Consider the following 16,323-nt stretch of genomic DNA (forward strand, 5'->3'; position numbering starts at 1 on the left):
ATCAAACATTCTTGACACAATTTACCATAGTTTTCAGTGATAGTGACCATCACTACCCAATGCAGAACTTACCGTGAAATGACATATGGTTCTCCATCATTTCTCACCAGAGTTCATCTCCCAAGGGAAGGGAGAAGAGAAAGCAGCCCTGTTGGGCACCTCTTATCTGTCACACTCGGTGACAGGAGGGCTATGAGATTTGAATTAGCCCCATTTCACAGATGAGGAAACTGAGGTTCAGAGAGATCAAATGATCTGCCAGGTGATGCAGCTGGAAGTGATGAAGACAGGCCTCCTCTCCTTTCTCTCTGCTCCCCACCCCTCCACGGGGGTTATGGTGGAGGGAGGGGCCCAGGCTTGCGGCCCCTCATTCAGACTCAAGGAAAGGACCCAGCCAAGAAGATAGCATTTCTGATTTGTCACTAGAAACCAGCGAGTAAACAGGATTCCGTCCATGCCCAGGGCTTTCCGGGGACACACCTGTATAAGCAGCAGCCATTCCCCCGCAGAGCTCTGTTCCCGGAAAGCAGGACAGCAGCCAGGGCTGGGCTGTCTGGGATTTGTTTATTTATCTGACCGTGTGAGGCCCGGGCGATGAGCAGACCACACCCTGCTCGCCACCTCCGCCTGTCCATCTCTCCTTGGGAAGGTCTCTCTGACGGGCCCTGCCTGCCCACAGCTGGAGATCAAGGTTCTCCCGGCCTGCTCCCATGGGTCCCTTTAACTACTCTCTGGTTAAGCAAGGAGCTAAGTTGAGTTTACAGAATGTTCGCCTGCGACCTGAGAGGAAGTGTGAGCAGACTGTGCCAGCAATGACCTTGGCGAGCGGAAGATGCACATGCCCTGCTAGTGTGTGAGCAGTGTGTGCCCACATTCCTAGGAGCGCGGCTGTGTATCCACTAGATGTGAGTGTGTGTGTGTGTGTGTGTGTGTGTGTGGCAGGGGGATGTCTGTGCAAAACCCTCCATCACTTCTGCGGTGTGTTTGTGTGCCCTGTGAGGTGTGCTTGGAGGCATGTGTGCCCAGCCCCTGGCCACCTCTGTGCCCATGTGCTGGTGTATTATGTTAGAGGTGTACTCAACCAACTCAGTGTGGACACATATGTTTGTGTGTGTGTGTGTCCTGCAAAGATATGAGCTAGTGGGCACTCCCGCCGACTGTCCACACACGTTTGTGTGTTTGGAACGTCCTTGCACAGCTTGCGTGTGTCCTGTGAGAAGGAACGGGACCCGGCCGGGGCTGGCACGGGCGGGAACGTGCGGGTGTGCGTCCTGCGTGTCCCTGCTCAGCTCCCCGCTAGTCCTGCGACCGCGCGCGAGTGGAAGGCGCCCAGGTGGCCCTGCCCTCCCGCGTGTGTGCGCGCGCGGGGTCCCGGGCCGGCGTGCGCGCGGTGTGAGCGCCGGTGAGTGCGGCGCTCGGCGCGCTCGGCTCCAGCTCCGGCTCCGGCTCCGCGCCGCCCGCGCCGCCCGCACACTCGCACTGCTTGGCTGCTGCCGGGTGACGCGGCTGGGCCCGCCCCCCGCCCGCCGGCCCCCGGCACTCACTCGCGCCCGCCGCCGCCGAGCAGGTCGCCGCCGCGTCAGGGCCGTCCCGGGGGCGCCGCCGGCGCTGCCCACACCCGCGCGCGCCCCGCCGGCTTCCCGAGCCGCCCCCGGCCGGGCTGCGCCAGACCAGGCCGGGCCGCGCCCGGGCGGGACCGCGCTGCCTGCATGACCCTCCGGCGGCGCGGGGAGAAGGCGACCATCAGCATCCAGGAGCATATGGCCATCGACGTGTGCCCCGGCCCCATCCGGCCCATCAAGCAGATCTCCGACTACTTCCCCCGCTTCCCGCGGGGCCTGCCCCCGGCCGCGGGGCCCCGCGCCGCTGCGCCCCCGGACGCCCCCGCGCGCCCGGCCGCGACCGGCGCGGGCCGCCGCAGCCCCTCCGACGGCGCCCGCGACGACGAAGAGGACGTGGACCAGCTCTTCGGAGCCTACGGCGCCAGCCCGGGCCCCGGCCCCGGCCCGAGCCCCGCGCGGCCGCCCGCCAAGCCGCCCGAGGAGGAGCCGGACGCCGACGGCTACGAGTCCGACGACTGCAGTAAGTTTCCAACTCGCCGCCTTCGCGCCCGCTCCCGCGGCTCCGCTGCCCACGCGCTCCCGACCTCGAGGGCCCGCGGGCCGCCTGCGGTCCCCGTGCCCTCTGCACGCACCCCCGCGGGTCGCGGCCCCTCGCCCGGTCCTCTCGCGCCCGGCCGACCCCGTCCCGGCAGCTCCCTCCACCCGGGCCGGAGGGGTGGGAAGTTTGGGGGCGCCCCCTGGGGGTGTCCCATTTCCGAGGCCCGGCTCCCTGGAGCCCGCGCCGCACCCCGTCTCGGCTGGAGCCCGGGCGCGGGCGGCGGCTTTTGTTCCCGGGAAGGGCGGAGCTGCGCCCTGGGAGACACCAGTTGCTGCCGCCTGCGCGGCCGCTCGGAGCCGGGAGCCCGCTGCGGGCCGGCTCGGGGCCGAGGGTTGGACTGGAGCCGCGCGGGGAGGGGGCCCGGGGCCGGGCTGGCCTCCGGTGGGCCGGCGGCCCGCAGAGCGCGGCGGTTTTGCTGGCGCGCGGGCCGGGGACCGAGGACTGCGGGGCTGCTTGTCTTTTGGAGAAACCTTGGCGGTCCCTCCCCCGGGTCCGTGGACCCCGGCCGCTGCGCTCGCGGGGCCGCCGGCCTCCGCCCACCTGTTACGCCCGCCGCCCCGGCCGGGAAGGGCCCCCAGCCCGCGCCTCCTTCTCCCGGGACCGAGCCCCGAGCCCCAGCGAGTAGGCGAGCACCCGGGTCCCCCGGGGCCGAGGCCGGCGGTGGGCGCTGCTGGCGCCTTTCGGGTCTCTGAGCCCCGCCCGGCCCGGACTGCAGGGGACGCGGAGGCTGAAGAGGTCGCTACGCGGTGCTGAATGCGTTAGAGCCAGATGGGAGTGGGGAGGGGGGCGCGCCACCTGCAAGGCCCCCAGCCCGGCTGCAGCGCAGCACGTCACTCTCAGCCCTGGAAAACCCGCGTCAAACGCCAGCCTTGCCCAGGGTGTGCACCTTTCCGGGCAGGGTCACTCGCGGGCGTCGCCAAGGCCCACCGGGCCCCATCCCCCCCGCGCAGCGCAGCGAGGTTGTCTGCGCCTGGCTCCGGAGCTCACAGGGGCCTCGGGCTGGGGGGTCTGGCGTACCCTCCTGCATAAAATGTGCCTCTGATGCTGATGGTGGGGTTATCAGCCCTGGGGGCGGGGGGCAGCGGTCTCCCATCGCCCTACCTAGGAGGCCCGGGGGAGTGAGCCCAGGAAGGACATCAGCTGAGGCGGGCGGGTCAGAGCCCAGGCCTGTGTGGGAAAACTGCCTTCTGTGCACTTTCTCTGGGCCTGGACCACAGCCCTGCAGCCAGAGGCTGGGTATTGAGGCCCTGCCCCCCCACCACCCGCTTCAGCGGGGAGCAGGCCTCTCCCCCCACTTATCTGCCAGCTGGGGAAATGGAATTGGGAGAGTTGATTGGCCTCAGGGCTGTGCCTGGATCTTCCCCACCCCCAGTCCCTGGCGCCCTGGGCAAAGCGCACCCGCACCCCCACACTTGCTGTGCCTCTAGCGGTCCCTAACTGGGACCCAAGTCCCCCCCTTGGATGTGCTGAATCCAGAGTCACCTCCGGAAGAAGGGATGGGGAACTTGTTCTGTTTGCAGCATCTTTCCTTCCACGCCCAGGGAGGGGGTGCGGCAGGCAGGGCTTCTGCCTGAGCTTGGGGCAGCCCTCCATGTGCCACAAGGGTCCTCTGGGTAACATACAGCAGAAGAGAGAAAAGTGTCATTTCTTCTGGCTGACCCCGAACCCACGGCACGGAGGGGACCAGAGAGCCCCAAACTCGGGCCATCCACTCGGCACTCCTTCTCAGAGCACTGTCCTAGCAGCAGAGAGGCAACAGGGCTGGGGCCTGGGCCCAGAGAGCCCACGAGTCCTCGCAGGGGACAGACTCACTTGGGGTCGGCGGTACAAGGCAGCCCTGGACACGGCCTTGCCAGCCTGAGCCGTGAGCTGGGCACACCCCTATCACCAGGACACTCTGCTGACTGCTGAACAGAGCTAGGAAGGAGAGAATGTGGCTGAGCCAGGGCCAGCTGGGGCCCCTTGATCGCCTCCAAGGGGCAGCCCACCATCAGTGGCTGAGCAAACATGCCAGGCACGGGAACACAGAAATCTTGGCTCCTGTCCCCCGAGGGACCAAGTTCTGGGGCAGAATTGCTCTCCACCCAGTACCCCAGGCCACCGTCGCCTCTTGGCTCTGACAACCAGATCCCTGGGAGAAGCCTAAATGATTCAAGCCAGATGGTTCTTTACAGCTTTAGCCAGGGTTATGCTATTTGCTGCCCTAATTATTGGATTAGCTCTCTTCTAACAAAAAGAAATTAGGGCGGTTGGTCTGTTGTCCAAGGCCAGGAGGGAAGCGCGGTTTATTTATTCGGCCTTTTCTTCCTTCCCTTTAAAGCTCATCCTTTGTAAGTCACCTCAAGGCACACGCACCACGTTGGCACGTTCCAAACTGATCTGACGGAGGAGTGTTGTTGGGGAGAAGAGGCAGGGAGTGCTGGAGGTAGAGGTGCCCCTTCCCCGTGGTCCACAGTGTGTCCACCTGAGCTGGACTCTGAGGCTTGCTGCCCTCCAGACGGGCTCTATGGCCCACCCTCTTCATGTACCTCTTCCCTGCCCACCCACTCTCCACCTGTGGAAACCCAGTCCATTCTTCAAAACTGTAATGACTAGAATGCTTTGGGATGCGAGTAACAGAAAACGCAACTGTGTTACACACTGAGGACTGTCGAGGTTGGTGGCACCGGGGACATGTAGACAGCAACTCATCAGCAACAGCAGGAATGATGGTTCTGTCTGCCTTTCCACGAGGCCATGCTCATGTCCTCTCCGGCTGACCTCCCTCGTGGTCCAAGGTGGCTGCTGCAGATCCAACCATCATATGTAGCAATAGGATCCTTTTTAAAAATATATGTATTTTTATTTATTTCAGAGAGGAAAGGAGAGGGAGGGAGAGAGAGAAACATCAATGATGAGAGAGCATCATGGATTGGCTGCCTCCTGCACTGCACACCTGACACTGGGGAGCAAGCCCACCATCCCGGCATGTGCCCTGATCAGGAATCAAACCGTGACTTCCGGTTCATAGGTCGATGCTCAGCCACTGAGCCACACCGGCCGGGCAGAATCCTAACTTTGATAAGGGTCAGTTTCCGCTCCCATATCTCAGTGTAAGAGTGAGGAAATCTCTCCCAGACCCCCCAGGAGACCTGTCTTTCTGCCTCACTGGCCAGGATTGCATCAGGTACCCATGTTTCCGCCTGCCGGGCCGGATTCCGCCCGGGCTGGGGCAGGACTGATGCCATGCAGGCCTGGAGCAAGAAAGGAGTGAGGAAATCGCCATGAGGCCTGCCCCGAAGGCCCTTGGCTGGGGCCACTTCCTGGGCCTGCTAGCAGTGATGTCCTTCCTTTGAACCAGTCATGTTCTGCCCGAACCGAATTGTTATGCCACTCAACATCGCAAGGCCAACCCTGTGTCAGGCACTGTGCTGGGCATGGAGACTCAAGAATGACTGAGACACAGGCTCTGTCATCAGAGAGTTTATGGACATCAAAAGGCACCAATAGCCCAGCAGTGAGGACAGGGAGGCAGGAACCCACTGCCAAGCACTGGCTGGCAGAGTTCACCACAGGGAAGACTCCACTCAGAGGCGGGAGGGAGGGAGGAAGCCGACTGGTCGAGTGGAGGGAGGAAGGGCGGTGCCCCTGGTAGAGGGACTGCCCAGCAGGTGCCGAGGTGTAGGAAACAGCCCAGCGGAGGCAGAGCAGTAGGTTAAGTGGCTGAAGTCAAGGGGGAAAGATTAACGAGGAGGCCAAAGCCATCACATCCCAGAGGAGCCGAGGGCCTTGAATGCCACACGGAGGAGGTTGAGATGAGTCCAGGAGGCAGCGGAGAACTTGAACGGCTTAAAGCGGGGGGACGAGTGGATGCATAAAAGCCCTACCTCTGCCTCTGAGCTCTGGAGGATGTGTGGCTCATTCTCCTTTGTCCCCTTGCAGTGCCCAGCTCAGTGCCTCCGTTTCTCCAACTACAAAATGCTTTCAGGTCAGGCTTGATCATGTTTGTGGCTCTTGCCATAGATTTTTAAAACTTTCTGAGAGGCAGACATTTTTCTTGAAACACACACACACACACAGGGCCGATTTCCTATGCCCAAGGGTGTTCGGGTGAGGAAAGTCCAGGTGCAAACCAAGGTCAAAGTGATGCCTTCGGTCTCCGTGGGCAGAGCAGAGGGCCCTTCAGCCTCAGAGGAACCGGCAGGGGCTTGAGCTGGCTTGTCTCTGAATTAGCCCCATTAAGGCTCTATAATTACCAACAAGCGGGTGACAACTCTCCAAGGCCCATTACTGACCAACCCGCATCATTTCTCCAAGGATGGAAATGTCAGCCAGGACGCGTGATTTGAGTGACTCAAGGGCAGGACCCCGTGGCTCACACAGACCAGCACCTTCGCCTGCCCCGGGCCCTGCTCACCCGCAGCCCGAGTGCGTTTCGCACTCAGAGGCCCCCGGGCAGGGCACGGCCAGGCCCTTCCCGGTCCCCAGGAGCAGCCCTGCTTTTCGCTGTTTTCTCCAGGGCATCCTCCCGAGATCTCGGCTACACTGAGTGGCAGACGGAACACCTCAGGAGCCGTGGGCTGTAGGGCAGGGACTATCGGGATGGCAACGGCGAGGCCTGGATTCTGTGTCCGGCTCTGCTGTGCCACCCTGAGCAGGTTGCCTCCCCTCTCTGAGCCTCGTTTCTCTGAATGGGAAATGAAGACTTGGGACTATGAACGCCCTAAGAGAGTGCCCATCACTGGCAAGTCTCTAGAAACGGTGACTGAGCTTCCATTTATAAACCATTATTTCTTACAAAACTCACATTGGAGTTCAAAGGAACTCGTCAACCTCGCCCTGGGGCGACACTAGACATGTTCCTTCCGGGAAAGTGGTAACAGGTGCCCGTTCCACTGGGCGGCGCAGGCCTCCTTAGACAGGGATGTCTGTCTCTCCTCCTGGAGCCGTTCCCCGGTGGGAAGCAGGTGGCCCCTCCATCTCACCGCTTGTCCTTCTCTGGGATTGGGAAGCTTCAGGGATCGTGAGGTGCGCATGTTAACATGCGGGCATCACACCAGAGAGCAGCTGGGGAGAGAGTTGGTTTGAATGGACCGGCCATGTGGCTGGAACATCTGCTCTTTGCTGGTGGCCCAGGAGTGGCCCAGGCCTGGCCCCTGCTCTCGGGAGGCCAGTGTCTGGGGTTAGCAAACCGCGGATAGCCCTGAACTGAACAGCAGCGTGACTGGCGTCGTGTAAAGCCAACAGCTTTGGAGAATATTCTTACAAAAGCACAGACCTGGAGAACGTGGGCCCGCAGCTGTGTCGCTGTTAGGGGCACGGTGATGTATGCCTCGCATACAGCACCCTCGCCTGCCCGCCTCACCGGGAGCTAGGAATACAGGCAGCAAAAGGCCAGACGCCGTCAGCCTTAAAGCAACACCGTCTGCTCAGGAAGAAGTCCCTGAGGCTCCACTCTGGGCCTGCCGACCCTTAGTTTGGACACAGCTCTAACACGCATTCTCACCCGGTTCCGTAGACTAAGCAAGTAGCTATTGAGTAGGAGGGAGCTGTGCCAGCAGAGGCGGGTCCTTTACCAGGAGCTGGAAGCCAGTGGCAAAGCAGGTGCAGAAACATGAGGAAAACCCCTCAGAGAGAGGCCACCCGGATCACTGGGTGGAGGAACCATCCCACACCCCGTCCGTGTCTGTGCTGTGACTGACGCAGACAGTAACCGCCGTCATGGCCATGACTCAGGTTACTCAGGGAAAGAGCAAGTGGCCAGTTGTGTCTTCCACTCTCACCACGCCGGGGAGGGGAGTGATCCAGTTTGGAACGAGTTCATTCCAGAAGGTGTCTCAGCGGGGCAAGTACAGTTTTCTAGAAAAGTCACCTAAATGGCTCTGCTCTTCTATAATTATCCGCTGAGCGTTTTCTGTGTCCCGGGTGTGTTTTAAAGCACGATGCTGGGAGGTGGATCTTATTGCGTCTCCATCTTGCAGGGGAAACTGAGGCAGAGAGAGGCTGGATACACTGCCAGAGGTCACACAGCCAGGACGTGCAGAGTCGGGATTTGAACCCAGGGCCGTGTGCCCGCCAGGCAAGAACAGAGATGCTGAGCAGGGTGCCTGATCCTGGGTGAGGAGCTACAGAGCAAGGCACGCCTGACTCGGTGCCATCACCTCAGAATGAAGGGCAGCTCCACATGCCCAGGCCTTAATTTGCCCATTTCTCTGCAGGGCCAGTCAGCATGGCTCAGTGGTTGGGCATCGACCTGTGAACCAGGAGGTCACGGTTCGATGGTTCCATTCCCGGGCAGGACACATGCCCGGGTTGTGGGCTCAATCCCCAGTAGGGGGTGTGCAGGAGGCAGCCGATCAATGATCCTCTCTCATCATTAATGTTTCTCTCTCCCCCTCTCCCTTCCTCTCTGAAATCAATTTGAAAAAAAAACTTTGCCAGACCTGGGCCCCTGTGTGAGCCCAGGGATCTGTGGGCAGTATGGTCCCTGTGACATCTACTCAGCTCTGCCTTGTTATAGTGAGCAGGTGTCTGTGGTTCGGATATGAATAGGTGGGCGTGGCCCGACTTGGCTGGCGATCAAGCATCGCCCATCCCTCTTGGCCCACCAGACTCTGTTATGGCAAATTCTTTTCATCTGTTCCTCCCATCAAGCCGTGCTTTCCTGGGGGCGGGAACTAGGCCTTAGTATCTCATCCCTAGAGTGTGCATGTTGTAGACACTCGGCAAGGAAGGAATGAATGAATGAATGAATGAATGAATGAATGAGGTGCCAGTTGACCAGCCCAGCAGCCTTCGAGCAGGACCTGGGCTTCTGAAGACATCCTATGAGTGTGCACTCTGCGGTCCAGAGGCTTCCCCGAGGTCTGCCCCCACCACAACTCATCCTCGTGCCGGGAGCCACGTCGGCGTGGGAGGCCACAGCTGCCATGATTGCCCCCGAGAGTGGCAGCTGCGCCCAATTATTGCTGCATTCTCTGCCCAGCCCCTGGGAATCGCCCGCTGCCTCATGGGCTTGGCGGTGACAGCATGAGGACGCAGCTGGCTCCTCAAAGCCTTCCCAGGCCCCCAAGGGACCAGAGACCAGGGAGCTGCACCCTGAGTGTTGCTGGGAGGTGGGTGAGTAGATCAGCCAACCAGTCTGCCCGGGCCTGCAGCCTCACAAAGCCTGTCTCCTGCCATCTCCCATAATCCTTGTGATATTTAACGGGAGAGGGAAACTGCGGCTGGAACCCAGATCGTCAGTTGCTGAAGGAGGGCCCAGTACCTGTGGGTGCCACACGGACCAGCCACAGGTTAGACCCCACGGTGCGGAGGTTAGGAGCCTGGGCTGTGCACTGACCGCCGGGGTCTGACTCTGGCCTCTATTCGCTCTGACGGGGGCGGTTGACCTAGCCTGTCTGGGCCGCAGCCCCTCATCTAGAAGGGGGGGTGTGGAGGGGCCGGGACGCTGGTGGAGGAATTGGCGTGCGGTAGGTGCCCAGTTGGTGGCAGGCCCTGTGGGCACTGGCCCCTTGTCCGATCCCACGAAGGTGGGTGACGCTTCTTCCCGTGCAGCGATGCGTGACCTGAGCCCCCTCTGTCCACAGCCGCCCTGGGCACGCTGGACTTCAGCCTCCTGTACGACCAGGAGAACAACGCCCTGCACTGCACCATCAGCAAGGCCAAGGTAGGCCCGGCTCTGCCCAGGCCCGGCTCCCCAGGAGCGACTGAGGCGGAAGGCCAGTCCTCCCGTTTCCCGTTTCCTGTCCGGCCGGTGGTGTCTGTGCTGCATGGGAGCAGGGCAGGGAGGGAGTTTTTGCCTAAATCATCTCAGCTGCCCTTAAAAGCCCTGCAGAGGGAGGCATTGGGGAAGGAGCAGGACCAGGGGGGAGGAGGAGGAGAGGGGGGAGGCCTGGCCGGGGCTTTCAGGGGACAGAGGCCCCTAAGCTGGGGAGGGGCTGTTGGGAGCGGGAAGGGTGCCACTCTGGCACTGAGACCACGCCAGGCGCCAGGCGGGGATTCATGTCTTAGTGTCAGCGCCTGACCCTGGTCTCTGGGTTGGGGCTGTGGGCGGTCCTGCCCCTGGGGGGTGGCTAGCGTCAGCTCTGTTCTCAGCCCTGCTGTTCCCTCCACCACACACATACGGCTCCCTCTGGGAGGAAGGTGCCAAGGCGGATGTTCTCTCGCAAGGTGAGGGCGGTGTGCAGCCTAGAGCCTCCAGGAGAGTCGTGGGAAGGCCTGGGCCTGTCTCAGAGCGAGGAGCTGCCTGGGCCCCGGCCCCACCCCTAGACCCCCCTCCCGGCCAGCTTCTCTGCCCGCCCTCCCACTCTGCCCCCCAGAGGGCCAGGCTGCCCCCGCCCCGCCCCGGCCACCCCCTGGCCTGCCATGGCAGCGGTGAGTATCGTCCACTTTGGGCCGGGCCCTCGTTGGGCACCGAGAGGCCTGCACACTCCATCCCGAGCCCGTCCTCTGGGGGCTGCGCGGGCAGTGATGTGGGCACGCCCAGCCTCGCGGGGCAGGGGCTCCAGACCTGCCCCCGGTGCAGAGCTGAGAGGCGACCCCCCGCTGTGCCGAGGTGGAGGGCAGACTGCGAAGTTCAAACAGATGCCTGCCCTCTCCCCCCACCAGCTTTATGCAGGTGCCAGGCTTGGGGATGGAATGGGCACTGGCTGCCAGCCACTCTTGCCAGAGCCACCCCTTCTCCCCAGCCCAGACACCGGGCCCTCCCGCACTGTGTGCCCATCTTCCCTCCCTGGCCCCAGAGGGGCTGTGCAGGTGTGGGGGTGGGGGGTATGGATGTGTGTGTAAGGGTCTCTGGGCACCTTGTGTGCACACATATGAGGTGCGGGATGGGAGGACCCTGAGCCGTGGCAGCTCCCCGGTCTCCAGGTCATTCACCTGCTTAGACCCAGTCCTGCAGGCAGGGGGTGTCGCAGGGATGGGAGGAGCTGCGGCTCTGGGTTGTGGTTTGGGGAGGAGGCTGAGGCAGGGCTGACTGGCAGAGCCCCTCAGGGGACTCTGGGAGGAGGCCCGATGTCCTGGCCCCTAGTTTGGCCACCTTCCCCCTGAGTAAGCACAGCAGCCTCAGTTTGCTCATCTGTAAAATGGGGTTAATCATCCCCACCTGCGTGGAGGGTGAGCCGTACACGATCAGGTCCTCAGTACCTAGTGCTGTCCTGGGGCTGGTGCCGGGGGAGGCACCCACCCACACGCATGGGCACATGGGCCTCGTTCCCACAGAGGAACTAAGAAAATTAACGGACCACCAGCCCAGGCACTTCCTGGGAGCAGACGAGAGGCTGGGAGAGGGCCTTGTGTTTGAAAGGCCGCCTGGTTGCCCTGGTGCACACAGGGCCTCAGAGCCAGCCTCGGCCCAGAGCCGGCCCACAGGGCAGGGCAGAGCACAGATACCCCACCCCATCCTCCACCCTCCTCTGGCTTCTCCCAGGGGAGAGGGGGGAGCTAGCATGTAGGGAAAGGGGAGCAGCCCCCTGCTGTCCAGGCCCTTGGTCAGCATTACCTCCTCAACTCTCACTCCCGCCCTGGGAGGTGAGAGCTACTCACCCCTTTTACAGACGCTAAAGCTGAGGCCCAGGAGACCCGGGACCTCCGCCCTTACCCAGTTCATAGTGCAGGAGCTGCCAGGCCGGCCTGGCTCTACAGCCTGTGTGCCCCCTCCCAGAACAGAGCAGGCGGTGGGCGTGCCCACCCGGGAGCTCCTTTAAACCAAGGCGGGAGCAGGGGCAGAGGAGCACAGCCCCCCTTCGAGGTGGGCCTGGTCATGAGCAACCAGCTAGCAGGTCAGCCGGGGCTGCCAGCGCGGCCTGCACACACCACGCCTGCCTCCCTGCCTCCCTGCCTCCCTGCCTCTCTGCCTCCCTGCCTCCCTGCCTCCCTGCCTCTCTGCCTCCCTGCCTCCCTGCCTCCCTGCCTCCCTGCCTCCCTGCCTCTCTGCCTCTCTGCCTCCCTGCCTCCCTGCCTCCCTGCCCCCCTGCGCACCAGCCCAGGAGGAGAAATGCAGTTTCAGAATCGGGAGCAGGCGTGAGGTCAGCTAAGCCCCGTCTGCTCAGGGCTCACGGCTCCCTGGGCCCGCGGACTGTCCAGCGTGAGCGAGGGCTGCCATCTCGTGGAGGGACGCTCCGTGGGCGGCCGGCCGCTGCGTGGCCTCCACAGACACGCACGCAGGGAGCTGTGGCAAATCCCGGGAGAGGCTGGGCCTGGTCTCCGGGACGCAGGACATTCTTCTACAGCCCCAGAGGGCAGCGTGTGGCTGCGTGGACAGACGGGCCAGTGGATGTAGGGTCAGGAGGGACGTTCTGTGTGGGGAGCGGGGGCTGGAGGTTAGGAAGAAGGAGGGGCCTGACCAAAGCAGGGCGAGTGGCCAGGCCTCCATGATAAGGAGATGGGAAGAGAAAGGCTGCCCTGGCAGGATGTTGGGGGAGGGGAGACGACACCAGCATCCTCACTCCTCCCTCCTTAGAGTGTGGGGGGCTGCTGTGAAGGAGGGTCATGAATGGACTCAGCCCGGTGCTGGGGAACAAGGGGTGCCTGCTGACCCGGTGCCTGGAGGCCTGGCTGCTCTGTGCCCCCAACGCTTGGTTCACAGCCTTTGCTGTTCTCTGCTCAGGGCCTGAAGCCGATGGACCACAACGGGCTGGCAGACCCCTATGTCAAGCTGCACCTGCTGCCAGGAGCCAGTAAGGTAAGGGGGGCTGTCCTAGGCTGCCAACAAGCTCTGCCCGCTGCGGCGGGCCCAGGCTGGGCTTGGGGCACCCAGGGAGGTGCACAGCTCTCACACCCTCTCAGAGCCCAGCAGGCTGATGGGACCTCAGCCGTTCACCTCCGCCCAGAGCACCCTGTCAGCCCCACTCCCTCCAGGCCTCCCAGGAGTCTCAGGTCAGCACTGCCTGCCTGCTGAGCTGGGGAAACCTTCCAGAGAATTTCTAGGCCGGCGTTTTATAAGAAGTAGTCTTAGCTGGAGGTTAATATGTTAAAAAGGGGGAGAGGCCTGGCATGGCTTAGTGGTTGAGCATTGACCTATGAACCAGAAGGTCACGGTTCAATTCCTGGTCAGAGCACATGCCCGGGTTTCGGGCTCCATCCCTGGTAGGGGGAGTGCAGAAGGCAGCTGCGCAAAGATTCTCTCTTACATTGACATTTCTCTCTCTCTCTCTCTCCTTCCTCTTCCTCTCCGAAATTAATTTTAAAAATATTTTTTGATTAAAAATGGCGGGGGAGAGTCTGTGGTCAAGTAACATTGGAAATCGTTGTTGAACAGGTTTCTTTACTGCGGGACTTATCAGGGCCTTTCATGCATTGATGGGCTGCTCTGCGATGCTCCATGAGGGGTACTGAGTGGACAGTGTCTGCCCAGGTTTTTTGGCCACAGAGCCCATGCTCCATGCCAGACGACCCAGCAGCAGACCGAGCACGTGGTGCATCTAGGAAAGAAGAGAAAAAAATGTTTAGCAAAAATGTGCTATGAAACAGAAGCATCAAGGGGATCTGCAGCACAGGACGATCAGACCCTACCTGTGCCTTACAGTTCAGTGGTGGTATATTTTTCATTTCATGTAAGGGAAGGTCACATCATCGTTTCAGATTTGGGTCTTGCCCTGGGACCCACAGGCATCTCGGGGTGAGTTGTGCAGACCCCATGTCCCAGGGGACTCGACTAGAGACCAGCAGCTTTGTTTCCAAGGGGAGACCAGTGGGAAAGTAGAGGGACACGGGACACAGGACATGGGAGCATGAGCAGCACAGCCCATGGACAGCGTCCTTGTCCTGGCCTCTCTGAAGCCCTCAGTAGCCTGAGAGGGAGGAAGAGTCACTAGTGGGAGTGCTGGCCCCGCTAAGGAGCCACGGGCTGCTGGGGCCCAAGTGGACTCTGAGGCTCAAGCCCTCTGAGCAGCGAGCAGGGCCGAGGCTCGCCACATCCGGGGGAGCGCCCAGAAGTGCGTACCCCTCGCTGGGAAGGCGGGGCTGCAGGAGAAGTGGCGGTGGCTCCCCACGCGGCCTCCGCCTCCTCAGGCTGCGGTGAGGACACCCTGGGCTGAGGGCCATGTGACCAGGGGAATGTGCCCAACTCGAGCTCAGTGACCATAGTCCCTAGACTCCCGGGACCTAGAACCGGCGGTGCCTGGAGGCCGGGTGATGGGGACCCCACAGGGCTTTCCGAAGGGGGCGGCGTTCTACAGAGAGAAGTCTCCTGATCAAGAAGTTTCCCGGAAGGGATGCTGAAAGCCAGCTGTTTACAGTGCGGAACCTCGCCCAGAGGGGGAATAGCCTGCCGAGCCCAAGGGCTCATGCGAGTGTGGAGCTGGGATTTGAACCCCGGCCTGACCTCAGCCTGGGCCTGGCATGAAGAGGTCAAAGGGCTCAGGGTCTGAAGGGGGCCAGACAGATAAGGAGGGTAAGAACCAAACTCAACAGGAGCACAGAGGAAGGCGTGGAGGCGGCATGGCAGCTGGGACAGGCCTCCCCGCAGGCATCTCTAGGGAAGGTGACATCCAGGCAGAGGGGCAGCCTGAGCAGAGGCAGGGAGGTGTGAATCCCATCCAACCGCCTCCTGCAGAACGCTCCCCCCACCCCCTACGAACACACACACACACACACACACACACACACACACACACACATGCATGCACACGCACACACGGCCGGGAGCCTCCTGTCACAGTGTCCCAGGGCTGCAGGAATGCATTTTACCACCAACTCACGTTTCTCGCCTTCCGGCTCTGCGGCTTAGGTCCCTCTGGGCTAAACCAGGTGTCACAGGCCGCGTCCCTCCCGGAGGCCCCACGGGAGGAGCCATGTCCCAGTCCTTCCCAGTTCGTAGAGGCCGCGCCGTCATCCACCTTCATCCCTCTGCCCTCTGGCTCCCCTCTCCCCTGCTTTTAAGGACGCTGTGATTTCATTGGACCCACCCAGGTCACCTAGATAATCTCCCAGTTTTGGGAGGGTTTTTAGGCAATTTTATTTTTAATATATTTTTTATTGATTTCAGAGAGGGAGAGGGAGATAGAAACATCAATGATGAGAGAGAATCATTGATCGGCTGCCACCTGCACGCCCCTGACTGGGAAACAAACCATGGCCTCCTGGTTCATAGGTTGGTGCTCAACCACTGAGCCACACCGGCAGGGCTTTGACGTCAGCTGACTAAGACCCTTAATGCCCTTCGCCATGTAAGAGCTGACTCCCAGGCTCAGGGGCCACCATTCTGCCCACCGCACTCCTTCCTGCTCAGAGGATCCCCCCTCTCTCCTCTCTCTCTCTCTCTCTCTCTCTCTCTCTCTCTCTCTCTCTCTCTCTCTCTCTCCAGGCAAATAAGCTCAGAACAAAAACTCTCCGAAACACGCTGAACCCCACATGGAACGAGACCCTCACTTACTACGGGATCACAGACGAAGACATGATTCGAAAGACCCTGCGGTGGGTGAGGGCCCCTGGCTGTAGGTTCCCTCCCCACCCACACCGGCCCGGCCGCATCCACCCCACCCACCGCTTGCAAACCCCCACTGGCTTTGGAACCAAGTGGGAGCACCCAGTGTGTCTGAAGAGCTGGCCGTGCCCTTGCCCTCCAGGATCTCCGTGTGCGATGAGGACAAATTCCGCCACAACGAGTTCATCGGGGAGACGCGAGTGCCCCTGAAGAAGCTGAAACCCAACCACACCAAGACGTTCAGCATCTGCCTGGAGAAGCAGCTGCCGGTGAGTGGCACCGCGCTCTGCCGGGGCAGGGCCCTCCCTGCTGGAGCTCAGGGCCAGCAGCATTTACTGAGCGCCGACTACATGCCTGGCATCCCTGCGTGCCGGGGGGGGCGGGGGACGGACAGCAATCCCTGCCCGCATGAAACTTGAGCAGGAGACAGACGCAAAACAGGATAAGTCGCCCCTTTGGATCATCTATTCGACAGCGATCAAGGCCGAGGAGGAAAGCATGAGGGGGTGGCGGTGAGGATGGGTGCCTGGGGAGGGCTTACCGGGCACGCGGGAGTGCTCCCCGCAGAGGGGACAGCAGGTGCAAAGGCTGGATGAGAGGCCCAGCCTTAGGGGCACAGCCAGCAGCCCCCTGAGTGGGGGAGGGAGAGGGGAGGGTGTCCTAGGAGCTGAGAGCTGAGGGCTAGGGAGGCTAGGAAGAACTCGGGCTCTCACCGTGAGTGGAAGGGCTTCGGGAGGGTGCTAAGCAGGGGCTAGGAG

General features: G+C 61.8%; 1 protein-coding gene across 3 annotated transcripts in view; it reads left to right on the forward strand.

Annotated features, from left to right (window-relative positions):
- The first annotated feature begins 1,564 nt into the window (after window positions 1-1,564).
- DOC2B (double C2 domain beta) overlaps window positions 1,565-16,323 on the forward strand; it is a 31,155-nt gene continuing 16,396 nt past the window's right edge. The window contains exons 1-5 of one of the 3 annotated variants that reach the window (XM_036340945.1): window positions 1,565-2,082; window positions 9,729-9,808; window positions 12,749-12,823; window positions 15,446-15,555; window positions 15,708-15,834. In XM_036340945.1, the coding sequence (XP_036196838.1) occupies window positions 1,710-2,082; window positions 9,729-9,808; window positions 12,749-12,823; window positions 15,446-15,555; window positions 15,708-15,834 (765 nt within the window). In that variant the 5' untranslated portion in view covers window positions 1,565-1,709. The remainder of the gene's footprint in view (window positions 2,083-9,728; window positions 9,809-12,748; window positions 12,824-15,445; window positions 15,556-15,707; window positions 15,835-16,323) is intronic. The other 2 variants (XM_036340947.1, XM_036340946.1) reach the window with 2 other exon arrangements.

This window comes from Myotis myotis, unplaced genomic scaffold (genome assembly GCF_014108235.1).
Source record: "Myotis myotis isolate mMyoMyo1 unplaced genomic scaffold, mMyoMyo1.p scaffold_m19_p_17, whole genome shotgun sequence".
Lineage (NCBI taxonomy): Eukaryota > Metazoa > Chordata > Mammalia > Chiroptera > Vespertilionidae > Myotis > Myotis myotis.